Here is a 27,111-nt window from a genome sequence, read left to right as displayed (position 1 = left end):
GCAACCTCGGGGTCTCGAACCTGAGTCCTTCCGCATCCCAGTCCAACGCTGTATCCACTGCGCCATTGCCTGGTCAGGCGACACATAAACTCTTTTAAAGTGAACAGTTCAGCAGCATTAAATACATGCATAGTGTTGTGCAACCGTCATCACTATCTAGTTCCAGAACATTTCATCACCCGTGGAGGAAACCCAATAGCCATGAAGCAGTCATATACACACACTGACCCCCCTCCCCCGTCCTGGTGCCCACAGATATGACTCTTTGGATTTTCTTATTCTGAAGTGTCAAAAGTTTTATAAGATTTTTTTTGACAGCAGGTCGCAGGACAGTGATACTTGGAGAGATGAAAGACAGAACTCTTTTATAGCCACAAAGGCGAGGAGGCTGCCATGTAGGTGTGCACCTGGGCTAGCATAACAGTTTCTGTGGGGTCTCTCTGGACATAAGGGTGATCTCTAGTTGTCTGATACTAGTAGTCCCTGAATATGGGATCCAATAAGGGAGCTGAGGGGATTGTTTAGTGGCCCCAGAGGGCCCCTGATGAGGGAGGCAGTTGAGGTGGGAGCTTAGCAAACTGCCCTAAAGCAGAAGAAAGAGGATTTTTTATTTATCATTTATTTAGAGGAAGGCGAAGACAGAAAGAGAAAGAGAGAGAGAGAGAGAAGCATCAACTTACCGTTGCTTCACTTCAGTTGTTCATTGATTGCTTCTCACATGTGCCTTGATTGGGGAGGGGAGGCTCAAAGCTAAACCAGCAACCTGTTGCTCAAACCAGTGACCTTTGGGCTCAAGCCGGTGACCTCAGGATCATGTTGATGATCTCGTGCTCAAGCCAACGACCCTATGCTCAAGCTGGCAAGCCTGCACTCAAGCTGGCAACCTTGGGGTTTTGAACCAGGGACCTCAGCATCCCAGGTCGATGCTTTATCCACTGTGCCACCACCAGTCAGGTGAAAAGGGCTTTTAATCGTAACTCCCAAACTAGGTCAAGATCGCGCTTGTGAAATATTCTATTACATCATTTAAATGGAATCATACCACCTGTGACTTTTGTGTGTGTCTGGCTTTTTTCACTGAGCATAATGTCTTTAAGGTTCATCCACATTGGAGCATGTATCAATATATCATTCCTCTTTATGACCAAATAATATTCCGTTGTGTGCATGGACCACATTTTGTTTATCCACTTGTCAGTTGATGGACATTGGGTCCTTTCCATTTGTTCATTGTGTTGAATCATGCTGCTAGAAACATTTATGTATAAGTTGTTATTTGAACACTTGTTTTCAGTTCTTTTGAGCATATATCCAGGAGTGAAATTGCTGGGTCATATGATAACTGTGTTTATTTATTGAAGAACTATCAAACTATTTTCCCTTTTAATTTTGAATACTATCAAGCAAACAGACAAGTTAATGAAGCCCAGGTACCCACCTCCAGGGTTAGCAGTAGCCTCCAGCTCTCCTTATTTGCTTGTTTGCTCTTCCTGTGTGTGTATGTGTGTGTGTGTGTCTGTCTGTCTGTCACTGTCTCTGTCTCTGTGTGTGTGTCTCTCTCCTTTGTTTTTACCAAACATTTTAAAGAAAGTTTATAAGCCATTTCTTTCCCCAGTGCTTCAATGTGTATCTTTTTTTTATTATTATTCAGTGAGAGGAATGGAGGCAGAGACAGACTCCCACATGTGCCCCAACTGGGATCTACCAGGCGAGCCCACTACAGGGCGATCCTCCGACCATCTGGGGTGTTGCTCTGTTGCTCAGCAACTGAGCTCTTCTTAGCGCCTGAGGCAGAGGCCATGGAGCCATCCTCAGCGTGCGGGGTCAACTTGCTCCAATTGAGCCATGGCAACAGAAGGGGAAGAGAGAGAGAGAGAAAGAGATAGAAGTGAGAAGAGGAAGGGTGGTGAAGCAGGTAGGTGTTTCTCCTGTGTGCCCTGACTGGGAATTGAACCCAGGATATGCACACAGTGGGCTGACGCTCTACTACCGAGCCAACCAACCAAGGCCTTAATGTACATCTTTTTTTTTCTTTTTTTTTTTTTTTCTGAAGCTGGAAACGGGGAGAGACAGTCAGACAGACTCCCGCATGAGCCCGACTGGGATCCACCCAGCACGCCCACCAGGGGCGACGCTCTGTTGCGACCAGAGCCACTCTAGCGCCTGGGGCAGAGGCCAAGGAGCCATCCCCAGCGCCCGGGCCATCTTTGCTCCAATGGAGCCTCGGCTGCGGGAGGGGAAGAGAGAGACAGAGAGGAAGGAGAGGGGGAGGGGTGGAGAAGCAAATGGGCGCTTCTCCTGTGTGCCCTGGCCGGGAATCGAACCCGGGACTTCTGCATGCCAGGCCGATGCTCTACCACTGAGCAAACCGGCCAGGGCCTAATGCACATCTTTTGATAAGGATATTTTCTTTCATGACCCAATGTCATTACCCATCCAACACATGAGCAGCAGTGGTCCCCACTGTCCTCTGAGAGTCACTCCACAGTTGGCCCTCCATGCCCCCCAATGCCTTGACTCCTCTTTTGTTCATACCAGCATCTCATCAAAGACTCCACTGCAGTTGGCTGTTGGCCTCTTAAATCTCTTTTCATCTAGAACAGTCATCCTCCCAAGCCTCCTCTTTTCCCAGTGACACTAATTTGCAGAGGAGACCAGGGAACAGCTCATCTCCTGGATAGGGCTGGTTGCTTCCTTATGATGTCTTTAACTGGTCCCCTCTGTTCCCAGGATCCTCCATAAACTGCAAGTTGCGTCTCAAGGCTGCATTAGAATCTGGTCAAGCTTTGGCAAGAGCCCTCTTGGGCCACCTGAGCGCTCCCCACAGCATCCCAGAGGTGTGTCCCACTGCCGTCCCACCACTGTCAGATTAGCTTTCTCTCTTGTGACCAGCAGTAACCCAGGAAGACATTGTGACATCACATGGATGTCTGCTCAACCTTATAAGGGATTCTTTCTCTCTGATTAATATAAACTTCATCAGACACATGAGTTTACTTATTCTGAGCCAGTGTTGATTGACAACTCATCACAGGTGATAAGGGACTTTAGAGCAATTTAAATGCTCTGGGGACCCTATCCCGTTGCTCTCTCTCCCGTTGCACAAACCAGCTGTGCTCACCCACAGCAGCATAAGAAACGCTCCAGGCCCACACGCCCACCGTCCACAGCCTTGTTCCTCTGCTGCTCTGCCCAGGGTACTTCCACCATTCATTCTCCATTTGGGTGAAAACAACATTCTTAGAACAACCTTTCTTCTTCCCCGCTGTCTTCTGGCATTGAGAACTGATGTGGAGAACACTGATTCCATCCACTTCTCAGTGACATGCTCTTCCTGCCCTGAGTGTGAGCCCCAGCTCCCTCCTGTCCCTGACGGGCCTGCACGGCCTGACCTTCTGCAATTCACCAGCCCGCTTTTCAGCACCTTGAGCACTGCACTCAGGCCTGTCTGAGGTCTTGATATGGGCCGTGCTGTTGGCCTCCTACCCTCTTTGCTCACCCTCAAACTTCACCTCTTGGCCTGAATGTTACCCCTTTAGAGAGCACCCCCTCTCCCCCAGCTATCGGGGGTCCCCTCATTGCACAGCTCACCAGCCTGGTCTTTCTCTTTCCCTGAGAGAAAGTCTATTTGCAGGTGGAGGTGGTATGTTTGGCGTTTTCCTGTAAGAACCCTGACCTGAGGGAGAAAGAGGCTGGCAGTGGAGCTGCCAGGGATGGCTCCAGATCTGGGGTCATAGGTGCTCTCACTTGAGAAGGGGGCCACGAGAGAAGAAGGACATGAGAAAAAGAACGGAAAGAAGCAGCAGATTCCCTTGAAACCTGGTTAGGTGAGCTTAGCGTGAGGAGGGAGCAAAATCCACAGCAGGTGATCCACTGCATAGGTGAGGAGAAGGGTCGGAAGCTCAGTTTAGAAAAGTATTAGGGGCTGAACCGTGCCCCCCAGACAGCCATGTTGAAGTCCCGCCCCCAGCAGCTGTGAGTGAGACCTGATTGGGTGAGGCTGTGCTGCAGTGAGGTGAGCGTCATCTCATACCTGGCTCTTTCTACTTCCCTTAGCTCCTTTGTGCCCTTGCCATGGCAGCCACGCTCCTGACGACCAGAAGCGAGGTAAGGGGGGCTCCCCAGCTTTGGATGGCCTCTCATTTCAACATTTCCCTTTTACAGTCTCCATCTTCTACCTCTTCATGTTCCAGCCTCATAACTTTTTTTTTTGTATTTTTCTGAAATTAGAAGAGGGGAGGCAGAGAGACAGACTCCTGCATGCACCTGACCGAGATCCACCCGGCATGCCCACCAGGGGGCGATGCTCTGCCCATCTGGGGTGTTGTACCATTGCAGCTGGAGGCCACAGAGCCATCCTCAGCGCCCGGGCTAACTTTGCTCCAATGGAGCCTTGGCTGCGGGAGGGGAAGAGAGAGACAGAGAGGAAGGAGAGGGGGAGGGGTGGAGAAGCAGATGGGTGCCTCTCCTGTGTGCCCTGGCCGGGAATCGAACCCGGGACTCCTACACGCCAGGCCGACGCTCTACCACTGAGCCAACCGTCCAGGGCCTCAGCCTCATAACTCTCGCAGCCTCCCCCAGCTGCTGAGCTCTCCAGTACCTTCCTTGTCCCGTCTTTACTTGCTGCCACTTCATCCTGGGACTCATGAGGGTGAATTTCCCTGAAGCAATAAGAATGGCTCGTTTTAGGTGCCAGTGTCTTTTGAGGATGTGTCCGTGTACTTCACCAAGACAGAATGGAAGCTTCTGGATCTGAAACAAAAGATCCTGTACAAGCAAGTGATGCTTGAGAACTACCACCATTTGGTGTCAGTGGGTAAGGATCTCACACCCACCCGATGTACCCTACTCTGTCTCTGAATTCAGTTTATTTCTGAGTTTCTTTGCTTCTTGATTACTGTAAGGCCAAGAATAAATGCATTTCCTCATCAGATCCATAATCCTTTGCAGCCCACCTTTTGTCTCAACAGGGCAGTTTTAAGTTAAATGGTTTGGACCTGTAAATGTTTTAGGCAAATGGGTGCCCCCCATCAAATTTATTTTGCATATAAACTCATAGCTTAACTTAACCTCTTCTACCCAAAAGATAGGTACAAATTACTCTGTGCGCTATTTGAGATTCCATTCACTTTTACCAAGGTGGCATTTCACATTTATTTCATGTTAGAGAGTTTAGCAGCATGAGTCGCAGAGGGCCCAGGACATGGAGGCCCAGGACAAGTCATGCAGAAGGCGGGGTGAGAGTTGAGGCCGCCCCGCCCCGCCCCACCCCGCCCTGCCACACCCCACTGCCCTTGACCTTGTAATTGATCCTCTTGCGCCAATTTTCCTTTTAGGCTCAACAGATTTAACCTCTGTGATTTACCCCCACAAAGGGAGACTGCCTTCTTCCTGAGTTCTTTCTGACCCTCACCGGGAAGAGCTGGGGTTTCCAGGGCAGATCAGGAATCCTTAGCTGACTTTGGCATAAAGAACTGAGACATCTGCTCCATCTGATGCTGACCCAGAAGTCTTTGGCTTTTTGGGTGCAGACAGCCCCTTGGGTGTCTTCACTTCTCGATGGTCCCTAGTGTCTCGCCCCCTTTGGATCCCTGATCTAAGCCTCCGTCTGTGCTTTGGGGTGTCCACACACACACAGAGCCCGCACAAGCCTACTGCCCTCATGCAGGCCAAATAATAACACCTTTATCATAACTCTTGGCTTGAATTGCCACCTGCTTAAAATCCCCAGTGCCTGCTTAGCCCCTGTATGCTTAGAACGCAGTTTCCTTAGAGGGACTCTGGGGCACTTTTTGGAGAGTTCTTTGTTCTCTGTTCCTGAAGATACTGAAGTTGGACTGAATTCAGAAGTGACTGATCCGCTTCCTTTCCATGAACAGGACTTTCATTCTCCAAGCCTCACCTGATCTCCCTACTGGAGGAAGAGGAAGAGCCCTGGGTAGCAGACGTCAACGAGGCAAGGACTGCCACAGGGATACGGGCGGGTGAGTAAAGGGTGCTTAGCCACCTTGCCTGAGCTGTGTGCAAAGCGCAGTGACCAACGGAGGGTGGGGCAGCCGCTTTGGGTGGGAAGTTCTCCTTTATGTCAGATTTAAATTTCCCAAGGAGTCCTCCCCACAGAGGTACCGGATAAAGGGAGTCCCTCCTGCCACTTCTTCCTTCCTCGCTCTCCGGTCTGCCTGCCACGATCATCTCCTGGTTCATCTTTCTCAGCCTCGGAATGAGAGTGAGAGTGAAAAACAAACCCTAAATCGAGATCCGTGGAGGTAACAACACTGGTTAGTGCCCTGTGTCTTTACAGATGAAAGGATCCAGAGCCAGACTTTGAGTTCCAAGAAGAAACACTGTGTAAAAGAATTCCCAGGGGCCAATCTTCAGGGTGGCAGTAAGGGCCAGGTGACCAGGCTACCAGAGGAAACACTTGAGCAGACACAGAACCCTGTTCATGCTCCAGAGACAGGTTCCAGCAGCGGTGACCGTCCCAGGAAGGAAGGCCAAGGCAGCCCCTTGGGTGAGGGAAGAGAGATGGTGCAGAGAAGTGACCTCAGAGTTAGGCAGGATGTGCTCCTGGGGCAACAGTGTCCCGAAGGTGCAGAGAAACGGTACCTGTGCCAGCAGTGTGGGAAATCCTTCAGCAGGAGCTCCAACCTCATCAAGCACCGCGTAATCCACAGCGGGGAGAAGCCCTATGAGTGTTCGGAGTGTGGGAAACTCTTCCGGCGCAGCTTTGCCCTGCTGGAGCACCAGCGCGCCCACAGCGGTGTGAAGCCCTATGAGTGCAATGAATGCGGGAAGGCCTTTACGCGCAGCTCCAACCTCATCAAGCACCAGGTTATCCACAGCGGTGAGAAGCCTTACAAGTGCCAGGAGTGTGGGAAACTCTTCCGGCGCAGCTTTGCGCTCCTGGAGCACCAGCGCATCCACAGCGGCGAGCGGCCGTATGAGTGCAGCGTGTGCGGGAAGTGCTTCAGCAGGAGCTCCAACCTCATCGAGCACCAGCGCACCCACAGTGGTGAGAAGCCCTACATGTGCAGCCAGTGTCCGAAAGCCTTCAAGGGTGTCTCCCAGCTCATTCACCACCAGCGCCTCCACAGCAAGGATAAGCCGTTTGAGTGCAAGGAGTGTGGGAAGACCTTCCGGGGCCGCTCGGGCCTCAGTCAGCACCGCCGGTTTCACAGTGGTGAGAAACCCTATGAATGCAGTGAGTGTGGAAAGACCTTCAGCAGGAGATCCAACGTCTTCAAGCACCAGGCCGTTCACAAAGAAGTGAGATCCTATGAGTGTCGAGACTGCAAGGAGGTGTTCCGGAGCAGCGTAGGCCTCCTGGAGCACCAGCAGGTGCACGAGAGCAGGAAGGCCTGCGGCAAGAGTGGTGAGAAGCCCTGCACGTGTGGTGAGTGTGACACGTGTGTGAAGTGTGATAAGGCCTTCAAGGGGAAATTGAAGCTCGGTCACTATGTGAAAACTTGCCATGAGATGAAGGCTTTGGAGGAGAGTGACTGTAAAAAAGCACCAGCCTCCTTGGCCTGCAGAAGTCCTGCTGCAGAAGCCCACCCTGAAGAGGAGAAACCAGAGATAGACTCTAAGTGCACGGTTGCCCGCAGTGCCATCTGACAGGGCTGCCTGTGGGAGGGCTGAGCGTCCTGCTCCCCCTATTCTGTCATCGACGATGCTGACGAGGTGGGGACTTCACTGCAGTCTCGGCCCTGGGCCGACAGCAGGCTGCCGTGTGTGTGCACAGGTGTGCGTGCGTGTGGGACAGATGTGTGAGTTGCTAAAAGGACTCTTGCCTACCATCGCGTGTGTGTGCACAGGTGTGTGTGTGCGTGTGGAACAGATGTGTGAGTTGCTAAAAGGACTCTTGCCTACCCATCGGGACTTTGTGCTTTGGGCACGAGGAGACCTATGAGGAGGGCCACCCCAAGGGCACAGGCACCTTGAGTGAAGAAGACATGGTCTATTTTCTCTCATGAGGTTACTCACCTTGTCCCAAGGCTTGTTAGCGTTTCCAGGTAGAAGATACTAAAAACACTTTAGTTCTTTATGAGTTTATAAGTGGAAGGAACTTGAGAAAATTCAAAATGATGAGCTCTGTAAGTAGTCTGTAGCTTGGCTGTGACATCCCCTCAAATTCATCAAGCAATGGTCTGAAAACGGACTCGAGCAGATGCTCCCATGGATGGCTCGTGCCTGCATCGCCAGCCTCTGCTCTGCGGGAAGGCGCAGGACGCCTTGCTGTCATGCTGAACAGGGACGTGTGTGTGTGTAAAGACTGCAGCCTTCCACGGATGTCCCCAGCTGCTTCTCCTCGGAGGAGCAGCGTCCAAGCCCCATCTTCTCGGAGCTCAGAGCTTGGGGGGCTCTGGAGGATGGCTGGCTGGGGCCCTGCAGAGCGGTTAAGGCTCAGGGACTCAGCTTCTCCCTAAGAGAGGAGCCCCTTCGTCTGGCCCCTCAAAGCAGCAGGCTCCAGACAAGACAAGGCAACATTTGCTACCAGCTGCCTTGCTACCTTTGGTCTCCTCCCTACCCACCAGGCCCCCAGGCTTGCCTTACCTGCTGCTTTCTGTCCCCCAGACCCCGCCAACAAAGGCCACCCTGGCCCCTCTGTCCCTTTTCCCCACTCAGTGCCTAAAGCTTTAAACTTAGCTGCTCCCGCGCCCCACCAAGCAGCCGTCCATCCCTGTGGGCTGTGCCTACCAGGAAGAAAGTAAGACGGGTTAGCAGTTTGCACAGAGGGTGCCCAGTAGCGGTCCTCTCATTGAATCTGTCTTTACATGACATTTCCTAAAATATTGGAGGTTCCGGTGCTTTGAATGTTACTGCGTTCAGGATAATCTAAGTTGGAGATTAAGATTTTCGCCATATAAGAGTGTCAGGCAATCACTTTTGAAATAAGAATCCCCCTAACGCCTTGAGAAGTACTCAGACAGGAGAAATGGGCCCCCTGAGGCCTGACACACGATCAGTGTGGTGGCAATCGTGGCTGTTGTCCCCCCTTCTCCTTAGCCTCGTGGAAACGGGGCAGACGCTTCAAATGGTACTTGACTGCGGGCTAAGGTAGTTTCTCAAGGAGAAAGCTCGTGCTGACCAGGGGCAGCTGCTGGCAGGCTCTGTCCGTCTCACCTGTGCTGTCCCCAGAGCTGAGCCCGGGAGTTATGCCCCTTGGTGCTCTCAGCCCAGCGTCCTGGTTGGCTTGCCACCTCCTTTCCACCCTCTTCACTCCCAGGGGCTCTGGTCTGTCACACAGAGCACTTGAGGGCAAGCAGGTGGCCGGAGTGCTTGAGGCCACCCCACCGGGTCTCCAAGGAGCATGCACCTTCACTGCAAGACAGGGGACGGCTAAAGACCCATTCGGAGAGTGTTGGAAAGACCTAAAAGTACAGGATTTTTTTTTTTTCTGAACATGCTGCTTGGAGTTCCAATCGCTAGGATGACTCCAGAAGTGAAAAATAGACGTATCGGTATAGATGTAGATGTAGATGTAGATATAGAGGTTTTATATATATATTAAGGTATTTTACATATATATCCCCTTGTCCTCTGATTGCCTTCTACGTGTCACATTCATCTTTGTGCCCCAGTTGCCAAGCCCAGTGCTCGGTTCTTAGTAAATGCTTGTGAAATGAATATTGCCCGCGTAGCACAATAAACTCAGGTTCTAGACTGTAGTCAGTTCCAACCTCACCTTGAAACACCTGAAAGTTTCCACAACTTTGGGTTTTCTGGTAGAAAAAGAAGTATTAGGAACAGTGTCTGAAGCCCATGGAAAGGTCATTGGGAACTGTGTGTTTTTTGGGGGCACAGACAATCTTTGCTGGGTTTGGCATGGATGCACAAACCAGTCCCCATGTAGGGCAGGGAGCGGTGGCAGGACGCCTGTGCTTGGGCTCCAGTGTTGTTGGACCATGGCCTGACCAGGGTGGGGGCAACAGCTGCCACGTGATGGGAATCGGGAAGAGTGAAAGCCGGGAAGAGGGTAGTAGTAGGTGAACAATTTTGTTCCTATGGGCCAGTCAGTAACCAGCTTTTACTGGGGAGCGGGATCTCCCCGGAATAATGTCATCCTGTCGGTTCTACTGGATAAGCTAACTTGATTTTTTTTTCATTGATTTGAGAGAGAGGAAGGCAGAGAGAAGCATCAAGTCATTATCCCACTTAGTTGTTTCATTTAATTGTGCACTGCTTGATTGCTTCTTGGACATGCCCTGACTGAGGGGTCGAACCCGGGACCTCAGCGCATGGGGATAAAGCTCCATTCCCTGATCCACCAGGCCGGGGCCCTAACTTGATTTTTTTTTTTTTCTGAAGCTGGAAACGGGAATAGACAGTCAGACAGACTCCCGCATGCGCCCGACCGGGATCCACCCGGCACGCCCACCAGGTGGCGATGCTCTGCCCCTCCCGGTCATCCCTCTGTCGCGACCAGAGCCACTCTAGCGCCTGGGGCAGAGGCCAAGGAGCCATCCCCAGCGCCCGGGCCCTCTTTGCTCCAATGGAGCCTCTCTGCAGGAGGGGAAGAGAGAGACAGAGAGGAAGGAGAGGGGGAGGGGTGGAGAAGCAGATGGGCGCCTCTGCTGTGTGCCCTGGCCGGGAATCGAACCCGGGACTTCTGCACGCCAGGCCGACGCTCTATCACTGAGCCAACCGGCCAGGGCCCTAACTTGATTTTTAATGTGAGCTCCTTTTTTTCACCTTGAGACTCGCAAAGGTGTGTGGGGGAGGGGGGTAATGTACAGGTGTTTTTAGCAAAAAGTGGATTTTCCGGGAGAGATGCTGGACACTTTCACTCTGGTTTTGGCATACCCTGATGCTTATCCAGATAAGCGATATTTACAACAGCAAGACACCGTGTCAGTTCATAGCGCGTCTGAGCCTGTGGACCATTTAGCCTTTAAAACTTTGAACACTTTTCAGGAGCTGTTTACATGCTGTGGTAGTATCTCCATGTAACTGGTAGCCATCAGATGGTTTAAAGTAACCAGATACCAGTTAGATTAAAGGTGCCAGGGAAGATAGTAAGCATGGAATTGTGGGGGAAAACCGGCCCCCTGCAAAGGTGAGGCAGAAACCCTTGAGGGCCAGCTGCATAGGCACCAAGGGTAGCCGCATGAGGCTGGTCAGACACAGTGACTCTGAGACCAGGAAGTGCCAGGCGCCACATCAGTCCCCTGAGAAACACAGCCCCATTCTCCTTCCAGCTACTTCTGTTGCTGTTCTTCAGGCAACATGAGAGCGTCCACACTCATCTGTGTGGGTGCCCTGTCTGGCCCCACGTGACCGTGTAGAGAGGGCAGCTTCACTTGCACCTTTCTGTTGTTTGCTTCTTGACCTGTCTCTGCAGAGGAACTGTAGCACAGACACCCATCTGTCCTGCAGGCCCAGAAACTCCTCCCCCTGGCCTTGCCACCTCGTGACGCCTCCGTCTCTTCTCTACTTTGGTCCTTGGTCCTTCCCTCTTCTGTCCTTTATGTTTGATGGTCCTTGAGCCACTGGATCCTGCCCACTGGCAGTTGTGTTGTCCCAGCCTGATCTTGCCCTCATGTGGCCTTGTTTGAGTGCTGGGCTGATGGTGGCATCCATGCCTGGGTCTCTAAGTAGGCCTGGGGGCTTAGTTCTCTCCAAGCATGGCCGGTGTGTTAGAACCTTGGCTTAGATTGCCTGCAAGCATTTCTTTACTTGGTGAAGCTGCTAGGTGCTTTTGACAAAGAAATAGGCAAGGAATGTGCTCCCTGGAACCAAGTGGCTGGAATTCCAGATTTGCTCGCAAGGGAGGAGAAAGCAGGCCTGGAAGGAGGCTCTCGGAAGATTCATTGCCATTGCCACTCAGCACCCCCAGCCCCCACATGGTTTACCCTCACTCCGGGGTGCATTAGTCCACTGCTCACGATACTTTGACAGAAGCAGCTTCAGCTGACATTTTCAGGAGCCCCCACTTGCCATGGTATTTCTACCTGGTTTCCTCTTATGCTAACACTGATGTGTCTTTGACCTCAAAACACAGCAGTCCTCCAGGATTTGGATTTGGAGATTGCTGATTCTTCCTTTTTCTTTGACAGCGTTCTAGAGGTATAATTAGCATACAAGAAACTGCTCATCTTTAAAGTGTACAGTTGGATGCATTTTGATGTGGACACACCCATGAAACCATCCCCACAATGAAGACAGTGAACATTAACATTCATCACCCCCCAAAGTTACCCCCCAGTGCTCCCTCCTTTCTGTGCCTCCCTGCCCCCAACCCCACAGCCAGTGCTCAGCTCTCTGTCACTGGTCATTAGTTTGTGTTCTCTATAATTCTGTGTAAATGGAATCGTACTCTCTGTGCCCTTTGTTGTCTGGACTCTCTCACCCAAGTGTATTGATTTTGAAGTTCAGCCAGGTTGTATGTATATCAATCCTTCATTTTTATTGCTAAGTAGTATTCCATTCTGTGCACGGGCCACAGTATGGATTGTTGGTGATTTTTGGCTATAACTAATAAAGCTTCTATGACTATGTGCATACCAGTGTCTGTGTGGACATATGTTTTCAGTTCTCTTGGGGGTACCTATGCTTAGGAGTGGAATTGCTGGGTTATATGTTAATTCTCTTTAACTTTTTTTTTTTTGTATTTTTCTGAAGCTGGAAACGGGGAGAGACAGTCAGATAGACTCCCGTATGCGCCCGGCCGGGATCCACCCGGCACGCCCACCAGGGGCGACGCTCTGCCCACCAAGGGGCGATGCTCTGCCCATCCCGGGCATCGCTCTGCCGCTACCAGAGCCACTCCAGCGCCTGGGGCAGAGGCCAAGGAGCCATCCCCAACGCCCGGGCCATCTTTGCTCCAATGGAGCCTTGGCTGCGGGAGGGGAAGAGAGAGACAGAGAGGAAGGGGGGGGTGGAGAAGCAAATGGGCACTTCTCCTATGTGCCCTGGCTGGGAATCGAACCCGGGTCCCCCACACGCCAGGCCGACGCTCTACCGCTGAGCCAACCGGCCACGGCCCTCTCTTTACCTTTTTGAGGAGCTGCCAAACTGTTTTCCAAAGAAGCTGCACCAGTTTACATTCCCACTACCAGTGTATGAGGGTTCCAACTTCTCCACGTCCTCCCCAACACTTGTTACTGTCCTTTTTTTTATTGTAGTTATCCTGTTGGGTGTGAAGTGATATTATTGTGTTTTGTTTCATTTCATTTTATTTTTATTGATTTATTTGAGACAGAAAGGAAGGGGCAGAGAGAGAGAGAGAGAGAGAGAGAGAGAAACATTGATTTGTTGTTCTACTTATTGTTGTGGTCCAGCCGTGAGGAGTCTATTACAGGGTCTCTAATGGGAAAAGGTATGGAATTGAATAAATGATAGGGACTTAAAGATATATACATACAGATGGGTTCAGGAGGACGCCAGGCGAACAGTCTCTACTACTCCTGAGCCCTAACATAACATCCGCCCTTATTCATGGAAAAAAACGTGGTCAGCAATTCAATTAAGTTTCCAAGGCAACTCAAAGACAACCCTCACCGTGCCATTCAAAACTAACTTTACACCAATAAGAAACTAGCTTTAGCCTCTTCCAGAGAACATGGGTGAGACAAAAGAGAATCAGGTGTAGCTCTTTAACTAGGCAGGTGAGGTGGGGGTTGGGCCCAGCTCCTCTGTCCAGATTGCAAAAATACCCTGTTTATTTATTCGGTCCCCAACAACTTATTTTTGCGTTCATTGGCTGATTCTTTTTATTTATTTTTTTAACAAATAGGTCAACTTGACATTTATAGCATGCCTTTTATTCTTATTTATTTATTTTTTTACAGAGACAGAGAGTCAGAGAGAGGGATAGACAGGGACAGACGGACAGGAACGAAGAGAGACGAGAAGCATCAATCATTAGTTTTTCGTTGTGACACCCCAGTTGTTCACTGACAGCTTTCTCACATGTGCCTTGACCGCGGGCCTTCAGCAGACCGAACAACCCCTTGCTCAAGCCAGCGACCCTGGGTCCAAGCTGGTGAGCTTTTGCTCAAACCAGATGAGCCCACGCTCAAGCTGGAGACCTCAGGGTCTCGAACCTGGGTCCTCTGCGTCCCAGTCTGATGCTCTATCCACTGTCCAACCGCCTGGTCAGGCCATTGGTTAATTCTTGTATGTGCCCTGACTAGGGATTGAACCCAGAACCTTTGTGTGTTAGGATGAAGCTCTAACCATATCCAGCCAGGGCCTCATTGCTGTTTTAATTTGCATTTCCCTAGTAATGAGTAAAATTGAGCACTTTTTTATGTCCTTGCTGTCATTCATATATTTTATTTGGCAAAGTGTTTAGATATTTTGCCTATTTTTTAATTGAGTTGCTTGTCTTTTTTTTTTTTTTTTTTTTCAAAGACAGAGAGTCAGAGAGAGGGATAGATAGGGACAGACAGGAATGGAGAGTGATGAGAAGCATCAATCATCAGTTTTTCGTTGAGACACCTTAGTTGTTCATTGATTGCTTTCTCATATGTGCCTTGACCATGGGCTCTCAGCAGACCGAGTAACCCCTTGCTCGAGCCAGCAACCTTGGGTTCAAGCTGGTGAGCTTCGCTCAAACCAAATCAGCCCACGCTAAAGCTGGCGCCCTTGGGATCTCCAACCTGGGTCCTCCGCATCCCAGTCCGATGCTCTATCCACTGTGCCACCGCCCGGTCAGGCACTTGTCTTATTGTTAACTTGCAAGAGTTCTAGATACAAATCTTTGTCAAATAATGTATTTTGCAAATATTTTCTTCCAGACTGTGGCTTGCCTTTCCACTTTTTTTTTTCCTTTCCACTTTTATGACAGTGTTTTTCGAAGTTCAGAAGTTGTTTTGTTGACATTTTTTGACATCGTTTATTAATTTAAAATTTTTATGGTCTATATTTTTTGTATCAGAGTTAAGAAATCTTTGCAAAACTCAAATCACTAAGATTTGATCTTCTATTTTCTTATAGAAGTTGTATAGATTCGGCTCTTGAATTAGTATCTATGACCAATTTTGAGTCAATTCTGTGTATGCTGTGAAGTGAGTTCCCAATTCATTGTTTTCTATATGGACATCTAGTTTTTCCAGCACCATCTGTTGAAAAGATGATCTCTTCCTCACTTGAATTCCCTTGGTGCCTTTGTTGAAACTCAACTGGCTGTGTATGAGTCCAGTCCTGAACTTTTTCATGGTGTCTACCAACTCACTTCTCAATCTTTTAAAAAAATTTTTAAATTTGAAATTAAATTTAATGGGATGACATTCATCAACAAGAGTACATAAGGTTTCAGTGAACATCTCTGTAGCCTTTAAGCTGCTGATTGGTTACGTGGCCACCACCCTACATCAAATCAATTTCCGTCACCATATATTTGTCTCTTTTTTCCCTTCTCTCCCCAGGTAACCATCTCACTTTTATCTATGTCCATGAGTCTCAATTTTATATCCCACCTATGGGTGAAATTATATACTTCTTTTTCTGATTTACTGATTTCACTAAATCTACAGATTTCACTAAGTACAGTACAGATTTACTGATTTCACTAAGTCTATAGAGAGGGAAGCCTGGAGTGACTGAGTCTCCTGCTGGGAGCAGAGCTGAGATTAAGAGGCACCGGGGGGTGAGCCTGACCAGGCGGTGGTGCAGTGAATAGAGCGTCGGACTGGGATGCGGAAGGACCCAGGTTCGAGACCCCGAGGTCGCCAACTTGAGCACGGGCTCATCTGGTTTGAGCAAAAGCTCATCAGCTTGGACCCATGGTTGCTGGCTCGAGCAAGGGGTTACTCAGTCTGCTGAAGGCCCACAGTCAAGGCACATATGAGAAAGCAATCAATGAACAACTAAGGTGTTGCAGTGCGCAACAAAAAACTAATGATTGATGCTTCTCATCTCTCCGTTCCTGTCTGTCTGTCCCTATCTATCCCTCTCTCTGACTCACTCTCTGTCTCTGTAAAAAAAAAAAAAAAAAAAAAAAAAAAAAGAGGCACAAGGGGTGAACAATCTAGGGACTTATGATTTCACACATAGGTGAGATATAAAACTGAGACTTAAGAACATAGATAGCCTGACCTGGTGGTGGCACAGTGGATAGAGCATCGGACTGGGATGTGGAAGGACCCAGGTTCGAGACCCCGAGGTCGCCAGCTTGAGTGCGGGCTCATCTGGTTTGAGCGAGGCTCACCAGCTTGGACCCAAGGTCGCTGGCTCCAGCAAGGGGTTGCTCAGCCTGCTGAAGGCCCGCGGTCAAGGCACATGTGAGAAAGCAATCAATGAACAACTAAGGTGTTGCAACGCGCAATGAAAAACTAATGATTGATGCTTCTCATCTCTCTCTGTTACTGTCTGTCTATCCCTCTCTCTGACTCACTCTGTCTCTGTAAAAATAAATAAATAAATAAATAAATTTTAAAAAAAGAACATAGATAAAAGTGAAGTTACCAGGGAGATGGGGATGTAGGGGAGGGGTGGAGGGAAGGGATTAAAGAGGGACAAATATACAGTTGAGGAAAATGATTTGACTTTTGGTCATAAGTACACAGCATAATCAATAGTAAAAATGCTATAGAAATGTTTACTTGAAACCTATGTGCTCTTATTGATGCATGTCACCCCTTTAAATTTAATTTTTTAGATAAAATTAAAAAAAAAAAGATTGGAGGGATGCAACCACAAGCCAAGGAATGTGAGAGGGGAGGAAGGCTCCTACCCCAGAGCCCCCAGAGGAAGCCCTGCCGTGCTGACACCTTGCTCTCTACCGGGGGCCCTCAGTTCTTCATGCCCAAAACCTCAGAGGTTGGACAGCACCCTGCCGACAAGAGGGAAGGAGTTAAGCTTTCCTCCAGCTCCCTCCCCATGCTGCGTTCTGCACACTCACATGCTGTTCTCACAGCTGAGGTGTGGAGTACCCTGATCCATGTTTACAAAGGAGGAAAGTGAGGCTCAGACATGGGAAGGAGTTGTCAGAGGCCTCCCTGCTAGGAGGCAACAGATTCTCCCCCAGGTCCAGGGGCCTCAGCACTGGAGCCCTTTCCACGTCAGCCAGCCCTGCCTGCAGACTAGAGGGAATCCAGCCGGCTTCTCCACTTTCCCAACTTTGCCCATAGGGGGATGATACCTTACATTTAGCATAGCCATAGAGAAAATCACATCAAAGTAATTTAATTTTTTTGAAAACGAGTCTACAAAAGAAAAATATTGTTGAAATCCTGCCTTGGGAAATTCAAAAGCCTTGACCTCAGTCTAGGTTCTTGGCTGGTCAGTCCCCCGAGAGTTGGGTGTGGGACCTGTGAGCAGGGCCATAGTGCTTTTTTTGGACGGGTCCGATGTGCCTCAGTTTTTCCCCTGTGATAAAGACAAAAAAATGTCTTTATCTTTTCAGTCTATGAATCCCCCGCCCCGGGGCAGTGCTCTGGGCTAAGTGCTGGGGCTTGGTGAGCAACACAACATCCCTGCCATCTCAGAGCCAGCCGCCTTCCTAGTAACGCGAGTGCTACATGCAGGGAGTAAAAATACAGCAGGGGAGCAGTGGACAGGGTGGAGGGGCGGTCGGAGAGGGTCTCTCTCAGAGGAGGGATCATTTGAGCAGAGACCTGATTGAGGTGGAAGTCTGGAAAGGAGCAGTCCAGGAGGAGACATAGCCAGTGCAAAGGTCCTGAGGCAGTGTGTTGGTTTGCTGAAGTTCCTGTGACAAGTAGCACAAATTGGGTGCCTTAGAACAACAGATACTTAGTCTTTCACTGTTCTAGAGGCTGGAAGTCCAAAATCAAGGTATTGGCAGGGCCATGTTCAGGGGAGGCTCTAGGGGAGGGTCCTTCCTTATCTTTATACCAGCTTCTGGTGGCTCCAGGTTTCCCGTGGCTTTTGTGGGCACATTCTTCCAGTCTCTGCTTCTGTCATCATGTGATAGTCTACTCTGTCTCTATGTCTTTCATTGTCTGTTTCTTATCAGAACACTTGTCATTGGATTGAGGACCCACTCAGGTAATCCAGAATGACTTCATCTCAAGGTCTTTAAGGCAGTGGTCCCCAACCCCCGCTCCGTGGGCCATTTGGTACCGGTCCGCAGAGAAAGAATAAATAACTTACATTATTTCCGTTTTATTTATATTTAAGTCTGAACAATGTTTTATTTTTAAAAAATGACCAGAGGCCCTGGCCGGTTGGCTCAGCGGTAGAGCGTCGGCCTGGTGTGTGGGGGACCCGGGTTCGATTCCCAGCCAGGGCACATAGGAGAAGCGCCCATTTGCTTCTCCACCCCCCCCCCTCTCCTTCCTCTCTGTCTCTCTCTTCCCCTCCCACAGCCAAGGTTCCATTGGAGCAAAGATGGCCCGGGCGCTGGGGATGGCTCCTTGGCCTCTACCCCAGGCGCTAGAGTGGCTCTGGTCACGGCAGAGCAACGCCCCGGAGGGGCAGAGCATTGCCTCCTGGTGGGCGTGCCGGGTGGATCCCGGTCGGGCGCATGCGGGAGTCTATCTGACTGTCTCTCCCCGTTTCCAGCTTTAGAAAAATACAAAAAAAAAAAAACAAAAAAAAAAAACAAAAACAAAAACAAAAAACAAGACCAGATTCCCTCTGTTACATCCATCTAAGACTCACTCTTGACGCTTGTCTCGATCACGTGATACATTTATCCATCCCACCCTAAAGACCGGTCCGTGAAAATATTTTCTGACATTAAACTGGTCCGTGGCCCCAAAAAGGTTGGGGACCACTGCTTTAAGGTAATTATATCTGCAGAGATCCTTTTTTTCTAAACAAGGTCACATTGACAGGGCCCAGGGATTAGGACGCGGACAGATCTTTGGGAGGCCCCATTCAGCCGAGTGGAGAGAGGAACATACTCGGTGTGTTTGCGGTCATGTGGCTGCAGCCCAGGGAGCTGAACAGAGGAACAGGGGCAGAGGCAGCCATGGAGGGCTTGGGCCATGGCAAGAAGAGCACATGGCAAACATCTAGTTAGCACAGGGCTCATAATAACTGCAGGTACAATCATAGCTGACATTCTCTGCCCATCGGCCACGTGTTGGGCTCTGGGTGTAACCCAGCTTCCCGGAAGTACTGTCTTATCGCCACTCTACAGATGAGGAAACTCGGGCCAGCCTGTTAGTCAATTCTGCTGCTCACAGAGTTGGCAGATGAGGACGGGTAGAGAGGAAGGGCCCAGAACCCGGCTCTCCTCAGTGAAGGCCATGCATGTCACTAAGAGTGGAGGTTCCCTCCCGGCTATTGGACACCCTCCGCCACCCTGTGTGGCCTGGGCTAGAGCAGGCCCCGGTGAAGAGAATACGAGTGATTCCTTGCTCTTCCTCTTCTTTCTCTGGGAGCAGGGTTTCCAGGTTCTCAACATGATATGCCTGGAAGTCGGGCAAGATGCTCCACATACAGTACTCAGATGGCCCGGGTTGAGGTCAGAGAGCAGAGAGGTTTCCAGCTGTTAGCAGAAGAAGCTGCTAGAAAGTCTGTGTTCTGCCTTCTATTGGCCAGCTCTCCTGCCGCCTCACACTTCCCTCCTTCCTGGCGCGTTGGCTGGCCCTTCCAAGCCACCGCGACTCACCATCACTCTGCGAGGCTGCCCTCTGGCTGCTCACCCCTCACCCCTGAACTTCCCGAACGCCCTCCCTCACCCGGTCCCCGCCTCTCGGGGCTCGGCCCCTCCGCTCAGAGCGACAGCGGAAAAATATCCGCCTTCGTGCTGCCTGTCCCCCCTCAGCCAAGTAAGTAGCGACAGGATTGAATCTTGACGGGCATTTTATTCAGCTGGCTGGCGATCTGAGAAGACGGGGGTACTGTACCCCAAAAAACCACCTTCCTTGTGGAGCTCCTGGGCCTGGGGCACAACGGCGGGTTGCTTGCTGCCTCATGAAGTCACCTAGGCCTATTTGTGTATCCAGCTCCTGGAATAAAGCTTTTACTTACATAAATCATTAATCCTATTGATAGTAACTAAAAGCTACTATTACTAAAGCTAAATTTCTAACTCCTGAGTTCCCTTATCAATACCATAGAACAGCCCATGCAGTTGGCGCCCGCGTACCACTTCAGGTGACTGCACAGAGCTAGGCCTTTCTAAAGACACCAACTCCAGGAACACCTATCAGCATGCCTGCCGAAAGCGCTCCACGAAAGCACTGATTTTGTCCAGGTTGGTGGCAGTAAAGAGAGGCGGGAAGATGGCGGATAAGCCTGCTGGAGAAGACACAATGCCGAGGACACTGGAGAGGCCACGTGCCGAGTGTGTGCAGGAAGTTGAGCCCCCATCCATCAGAGAGCCACCCGCTGTCCCCCAGGGCTCCAGATGAGACAGCCTTTAGCCCCAGCTCAGCCCTTGGCCCATAGCCTGTCCTGTGGAGCCTTTGCAGTGGAGAGTGGCAAGCTTCCTGCCAGCCTCACAGCCCTGGAAGGGTCTTCTTACGGGCCCTGGAGGCACCTCTTTGCAGTGCAAACCTCAAGGAGGATGGTCTCTGCTCTGCTCCAGGCTGCACCACCCGCCTGCAGCAGAGCAAGCCGGGATGGCCAGATGGCCGCCCTGATTACCAGCTGACCAATAGGATGGGCTGTCTGGAGAAGCATCTGCCTAGCTAGATAAAAGGCTTTGTGATCTCCTTGGTAGACTGCCTGACACGGGCACGCCAGCAGTTCTGTTGAATGCTTATTCAGTAGCGAAGCTGTTTGCTTTCCTTTCCACATTTGTTGGGAGGACTCTCTTGCGGTGGGCAGGGTCTAAGGGGAGGAGCCTCAGTGGGAGGCTGTGGATCTGGGGCCTAGGACAAGGATCCAGGATTCATGATGTTAAGCAATGAGATAAAGCCTAGAGAACAAAGATCACATGACAGCCATAGTGCTGCTTCATTGTCCACATCACCTTGGCTTGGTTAGGCTAGGGTACCCATTGTTCGGTCCGTGGAAGAGTGCATCTTCCTGGGGGCGCTGAAGCAGTGAAGGCGGCAGTGAGCGGAGCGGCAGAGCGCGCGGCAGACCAGACCACACTATGGTGGTCCCAGGGCTGTCTGGCTCTAGGGTAGCTCTATGGCAGGGATCTGGAAACTTTTTATTTTTTTTGCACCCTTCTGAAGCCGGAAACGGGGAGAGACAGACAGACTCCCGCATGCGCCCGACCGGGATCCACCCGGCACGCCCACCAGGGGGCGGCGCTCTGCCCACCAGGGGGCGATGCTCTGCCCATCCAGGGCGCCGCTCCGCCACGACCAGAGCCACTCTAGCACCTGGGGCAGAGGCCAAGGAGCCATCCCCAGCGCCCGGGCCATCCCTGCTCCAATGGAGCCTTGGCTGCGGGAGGGGAAGAGAGAGACAGAAAGGAAGGAGAGGGGGAGGGGTGGAGAAGCAGATGGGCGCCCCTCCCGTGTGCCCTGGCCGGGAATTGAACCCAGGACTCCCGCACGTCAGGCCAATGCTCCACCACCGAACCAACCGGCCAGGGCCGGGAAACTTTTTGGCTGAGAGAGTCATGAACACCACATATTTTAAAATGTAATTCCGTGAGAGCCATACAACGACCCGTGTATGTTACACATTATCCAATAAAAATTTGATGTTGTCCCGGAGGACAGCTGTGATTGGCTCCAGACATCTGCAACCATGAACATGAGCGGTAGGAAATGAATGGATTGTAATACATGAGAATGTTTTATATTTTTAACATTATTTTTTTATTAAAGATTTGTCTGCGAGCCAGATGTAGCCATCAAAAGAGCCACATCTGGCTCGCAAGCCATAGGTTCCCGACCCCTGGTCTAGATGTTGCTGTGAAGGGATTCTGTAGATGAGCTTAACATTGAAATCAGTAGACTTTGAGTAAAGCAGATCACCCTCCATATGTGGGTGGGCTGCACCCAGTAGGCTGAAGGCCTTATAAGAAGAAAGACTAAGAGCATCCAAAGAGGAAAGAATTCTGCCTCCAGGTGGCCTTTGGACTCAAAGATGCAACTGTTCCCTGAGTCTCCAGCTCACTGGCCCATCTTGCAGACTTTGGACTTGCCAGGCCCACAGGCACGTGAGCCAATTCCTTATATGTACATCCTACCAGTTCTGTTTCTCAGGAGACCCTTACCTGATCCACTCATAAAGCTGTAAACATGAACACACAACAACTAACTGCGGAGAGAAAAATAACTAGACGTGCAGGAAGATCTCAACAAAATGCAATTATAATGGGACATTTTAATATAATGTTATAAAATTGTGTCCCCTACAAAAGTAATACTGTACAGTCCCCAAAGAACATTAACACGTCCTCAGATCATTATCCAATACAATTAGAAATACATAATAAAAAGATGACCACAAAGACTTAATGACTCAGAAATTAAGATAAACTGTACTATGCAAGCATCAGGTTGGTGAGGAAATGAAAAGTGAAATTAGGAACCTTCCCTAATGCAGAACAAAGAGGAATGTTAACCAATAAATCTTTGGGACACAGGAAAATGTCATTCCGGATGAGATTGCAGGCTTTTTTAAAAATTTATTCAAGATGGAAGATGACAAAGGAGGTCAGAAAAAAAACAAAACCTAAATGAAATTAATAAAGATAAAAGCTGAAGTTAGTGAAGCAGAAAGTAAAAGGAGAAATCAAAATCTTATTTTTTCTTTGAAAAGACCAATGAAATGTATAAATGAGAAAGGAGATACCGCTGCAAAGACTGAAGAAACAGAATTATGGCAATGCACTTAACACCTAGAGGAAATGGACTTTACAGACTCTAAAACAGCAAAGGTGCTAGTAATTTTGTAAAAAGCAGTGTCTAACAAGATCCCATTTGTGCAAAATCATAAGTGAATGTGTGTGAATGAGATGCGTGTAAATATGTGGGAGGTGGGGCAGAGCAACGTGTGGGAGTGGGGATTGTCTCTGTGTGGGGTGTATGCACCCACATGAGTGTGTGTGTGTGGGAGAATGGGGGGATATGTGATGTGAGTGTGAAGGTGCCTGTGAGTGATGAAGAAGAGCAGGGAGTCGTGAGTGTATGTGCTTGTGTGTGAGCTGAGGTGCAGAGAGCAGGGTCCCCAACATGCTGAAACTGCTCTTGGGGGGCAGGGCTCTCAGATGTGAAACTCTCTCTTCAGACACTTGTAGGCACTGCGTGAACTCTGGACAGCGCCAGGCGTTGGTTACAGCAAACACCAACATCCAGTCGTTCCCCCCAAGAAGACAGCGCAGGAAGGCCGGCCCCATTTCATGTCTCTAGCTTTCTTGGCATCACCACTCAGATTTTGTCTTTCCCACTTGGTCTCCTGCACAAAGAAGACTTGGAAATGTTCCTGGCTGTGTTACTTTGGTACTCATTCCTCTGCATGGAGAATTCTGGTTTCAACTGGCTTGGGTCAGATGTCCCCCAGGAACGCTTCTGATCGTAGTAGCCATACCCCCCCCACCCCCGTTGGTAGACACTGATGTGGCTTATCAGCCAGTAATGCATTTTGACAAGGGGCAGGTGGCTGGCCAAAGTGAGCTACAGCAGTAGAGTTGGCTCTTTGGGACTGGCACCTGTCACACAGTATAAGTACTGTGAGTCCCAGCCCCTCCAAACTGCTGTGTATCTCATTGCTCAGCAGGGTGCCACAGTCTGGACGTGCCTCGGTTGTCCCACTGCTCACTCACTGAGGAGCACTTGGGCTGTTCCCAGTCTGGGGCTGTTAGGAATAAAGCTGCTAGGAACACTGGTGTGCAAGTCTTTCTGTGGACACTAATTTATTTCTTTTGGGAAAATAAGTGCCCAGGAGTGGAATCTTTGAGTCATTACGGTAGGTGCATGTTTAATATTTTAAGTCATGGGGAAGCTTTTCCGGAGTAATTGTACCATTTTACACTCCCCCCAGCAGTGTTTGAGAGCTCCACATCCCCCACGTCTCCACCAACACTTCATAGGGTCGGTCTTTTGTATTTTCACCATACTAATAGATGTTAAATATTTAGGAATTTTGAGAGTTGAGCTAAACACCACCATTATTTTTTTAAAATATTTTATTTTTAACTTTATTCACTTTTTGGGTGTTTTTTTTTAGAGAGACAGAGAGAGAGGGGGGGGGAGAGGGAGAGAGAAGGGAGAGGAGCAGAAAGCATCAACTCTCATATGTACCTTGGCCAGGCAAGCCCAGGGTTTTGAACCAGCGACCTCAGCATTCCCAGGTCGACACTTTATCCACTGCGCCACCACAGGTCAGGCGTACACCACCATTATTAAAAATTAAGTTATATGAACTTCCACTTAAATAAATTATATTAGAACCAAAGGAAATGCTCAAAACTCATGTCTTATTTCACCACATTTTACTGTTACCTATAATGCGCCATTTGGTGGAAATCTAAGTTACACTGTGCTACAGGGAATCTCTTCCCAAATTCACATTCACTGACATCATGTGCAGCCTGAAATTGACCTGGTGGAAGTATTTACACCATGGGAATCAACACACACAATAAACCACAGTTTGATCTATTATTGTTTGGTTGATCATGTACCCTTGAGTCTGTAGTCATTCTATTGTGAATAGCAAAAAAGAAAAGAAAAAGGAAGGAAGGGAGGGAGGGAGGGAGGGAAGGAGGGAGGAAGGATTGAGAAATTGAGGGAGGGAGGGAGGAAGGAATTTTCCAATATCAAAAAGTATTATCCAATTCAGCAAAGAAGTCATTCACATCATCAATGACCATGTGAAGTTCTGAAATACATCTTTGTTGTTTCACTTTCAACTTACTCATTAAGACAAAGGAAAATGTTAACCCACATTGATGTGGAAACCACACTTGCATCTGTTGCAGTTGTGGGTTAGGTACAGATATAAGAGTTTGGCAAAAGTCAACAAAGGGGTTTTATGGGAATCAATTGGCCACATAAAATTTATAAACAGTATATTGCATATTGTATATTTTATATATATTGGAGATTTTGTTATTTCTTTTAATTTTGCTTTGTTTTTTTGTTTTTTAGAGGGGGCAGACTGACAAGGGCAGACAGACAGGAAGGGAGAGAGAGGAGAAGCATCGACTCATAGTTGTGGCACCTTAGTTGTTCATTGATTGCTCTCATGTGTCTTTACCGGGGGACTGAGCCAGTGAGCCCTTGCTCAAGCCGGCAACCTCAAGCTTCAAGCCAGCTACCATGGGGTCATGTCCATGATCCCATGCTCAAGCTGGCAACCTTAGGGTTTCAAACCTGGGTTCTCAGCATCCCAGGCTGACACTCTATCCACTGTGCAACCACCTGGTCAAGCGAGATTTTATTATTTGTAAGTTGTGTGTTTACATCTTTTATATCAGTAAAATTTATAATAAACATGTTTGTGTGTGTATATATATTCATATATACAAATCTATCTGTCTATCTATCTATCTATCTATCTATCTATCTATCTATCTATCTAGAGGGAGAGAAAGGCTTACTCACTTCCCTGGAAAGCTGCTGTCACCCATTTATCAGCACATCACTGCTTTCAGGCGGCAGCAGGGCAGGCGCCAGCCTGTCTGTGCAGCACAGAAGGCATGAGGTTTGGCCTGGCCAGTTCAAGTATGGCATCAGGGAGGGCACCCAAGGCCAGGACACCATGAGGTCAGGAGAGCCCAGAGTGATGAGGAAGTGGCACTTGGGCCCACAAAAGATGACAGGGCACAAAACCAGACACCACTCCAAGGCAGTGGCAGTGGCCATGAAGTGGGGTGTCAACCTGCTCACCAGGGCCTGGAGTCCAGTGCCGCCTGGTTTGCCTACTATGTGAGAAGGGACTCTCTTGGCATCACCACTCAGTGAGTTGGTGGCCTGGAGCCCGGCCAGCCAGATAAAGGGGACTCAGCCTTGCCCTGGTGTAGCCTGTGGCAGCCTCACAGGTAGGGCTCCCCTGGGCAGGGAGCCCACTAGCTCTCCTCAGGGAGTTCAGCAGTGCATAGACCACACTCCCAAACTAACCCGGGCGGGTCTTTCCCGTGTCTCATACCCTCCCCGCCTCTTCTATTCTGTCTTTGACCAGGCCCCAACCCCTTCCCTTCTTTCTCCCTCAGTTGCCATCCACTGCCTCCAGGCCTTCTCTAGTCCCTTCCCCACATAACAGCCTGAGAGGTATTGTCAAAACAGAAACCAGACCTTGCCCCTCTTCTGCTTACCATCCTCTGTGGCTTCTCTTTGCCCTCGGGGTCAGTCCAGACCTTGGCCCATGGAATGAAGATGACCAGACATGGCCACTGCCTGGGACCTGCCCTCACCATTCTGCCGGCTTGCACACTGCAGTGGCTCTAACCACTCTGACCTACTTAGGATTCCCCAAATGGGTCCAGCTGGATCAAGACTCAAGGCTTTGCTCATGCGAGTCATTCTCAGGCGTGGCCACCCCGCCCACCCCACCCCTTCTCACCTGTTGTCCCTGTCTCTCGGAAATCCCTCTCCTGCCTTGCCCCATTGTTTAGTGACACAGGTCGGGGCCCCAGAAGCAGGTTACCTGGATCCACAAGAAGCCCAGCTGAAGCAACTGCTAAGAAGCTGTCCTTTCCACAGAGTGGCCTCCTGGCCCTACTCAGGCCATGCCATGAGGGCCATGGGGCACAGGATGGACTCTTTCCTATGTGTCACCCTCGCTGCACCAGCTACCGCACCTCTTCTACATGCCTCAGGTCAGCTGTGCCGCCCAGCCTGCCTCTGGGTACAGCCTGGAGCCCCCATCACACCCAGCCTGCACACTCCAGCGAGCCCTCTGCATGTATGCGCCTGCGTGCAGCTGGGGGCACCTCCCTTTCCCCCCAGCACCCTCATGGTGCCAGGCACTGTGTCGCTCTGCCAACCTATCATACAGCTTCATCCTGTTGCAGAGCAGGCACAGAGGCTCCGGGAGAGGAAGGCGTGGCCCAGGGTTCTGCAGGGGGCAAGGGCTCGAGCTGGGCTTTGCACCTATGGGCTCAGCTCCCCAGGCCGAGAAAGCCGGAGCTTCCTGCAGGCTGGGCGGCAGCTCCTTCTTTCATTTCCCTCCAACGCACAGATTCAAGGCCAGAGCAGATGTTCCTAAGTCCCTGTTTACTCATTTCTTGGGTCTCTGAGGTGACAATGCAGGAAGGGGGTGATAACTGAAGTGAAGGTAGGAGAGAGCTAGGGAAGAGGCCTGTGGCTTGGGGTTCACAGCGGGTGAGAACAGTCTTTACCA

The 27,111-nt window shown here is 50.0% G+C and overlaps 2 protein-coding genes across 2 annotated transcripts in view; both read left to right on the top strand.

The window, feature by feature from the left end:
* ZNF275 (zinc finger protein 275) overlaps positions 1-7,614 on the top strand; it is a 117,801-nt gene extending 110,187 nt beyond the window's left edge. The window contains 1 exon segment of the mRNA XM_066250519.1: positions 6,590-7,614. Within this exon segment, the coding sequence (XP_066106616.1) occupies positions 6,590-7,614 (1,025 nt within the window).
* Positions 4,065-6,515, top strand: ZFP92 (ZFP92 zinc finger protein). Its single transcript, XM_066249925.1, has 5 exons — positions 4,065-4,107; positions 4,690-4,816; positions 5,880-5,984; positions 6,302-6,441; positions 6,486-6,515. Exons 1-5 carry the CDS (start codon positions 4,075-4,077, stop codon positions 6,513-6,515), a joined length of 435 nt encoding a protein of 144 aa, XP_066106022.1. The 5' UTR covers positions 4,065-4,074.
* Positions 7,615-27,111: the final 19,497 nt, after the last annotated feature.

The sequence above is a fragment of the Saccopteryx bilineata genome, chromosome X (genome assembly GCF_036850765.1).
Source record: "Saccopteryx bilineata isolate mSacBil1 chromosome X, mSacBil1_pri_phased_curated, whole genome shotgun sequence".
Taxonomy (NCBI): Eukaryota; Metazoa; Chordata; class Mammalia; order Chiroptera; family Emballonuridae; genus Saccopteryx; species Saccopteryx bilineata.
This window is presented reverse-complemented; position numbering and strand designations above follow the sequence as displayed.

Excerpts from the sequence above, each read along its gene's own strand:
- ZFP92 (XM_066249925.1), top strand. The coding sequence starts at position 4,075 with ATGGCAGCCACGCTCCTGACGACCAGAAGCGAG. Across the intron at positions 4,817-5,879 it reads CCACCATTTGGTGTCAGTGG|GACTTTCATTCTCCAAGCCT; the intron begins GTAAGGATCTCA and ends TTCCATGAACAG. Across the intron at positions 5,985-6,301 it reads TGCCACAGGGATACGGGCGG|ATGAAAGGATCCAGAGCCAG; the intron begins GTGAGTAAAGGG and ends GTGTCTTTACAG.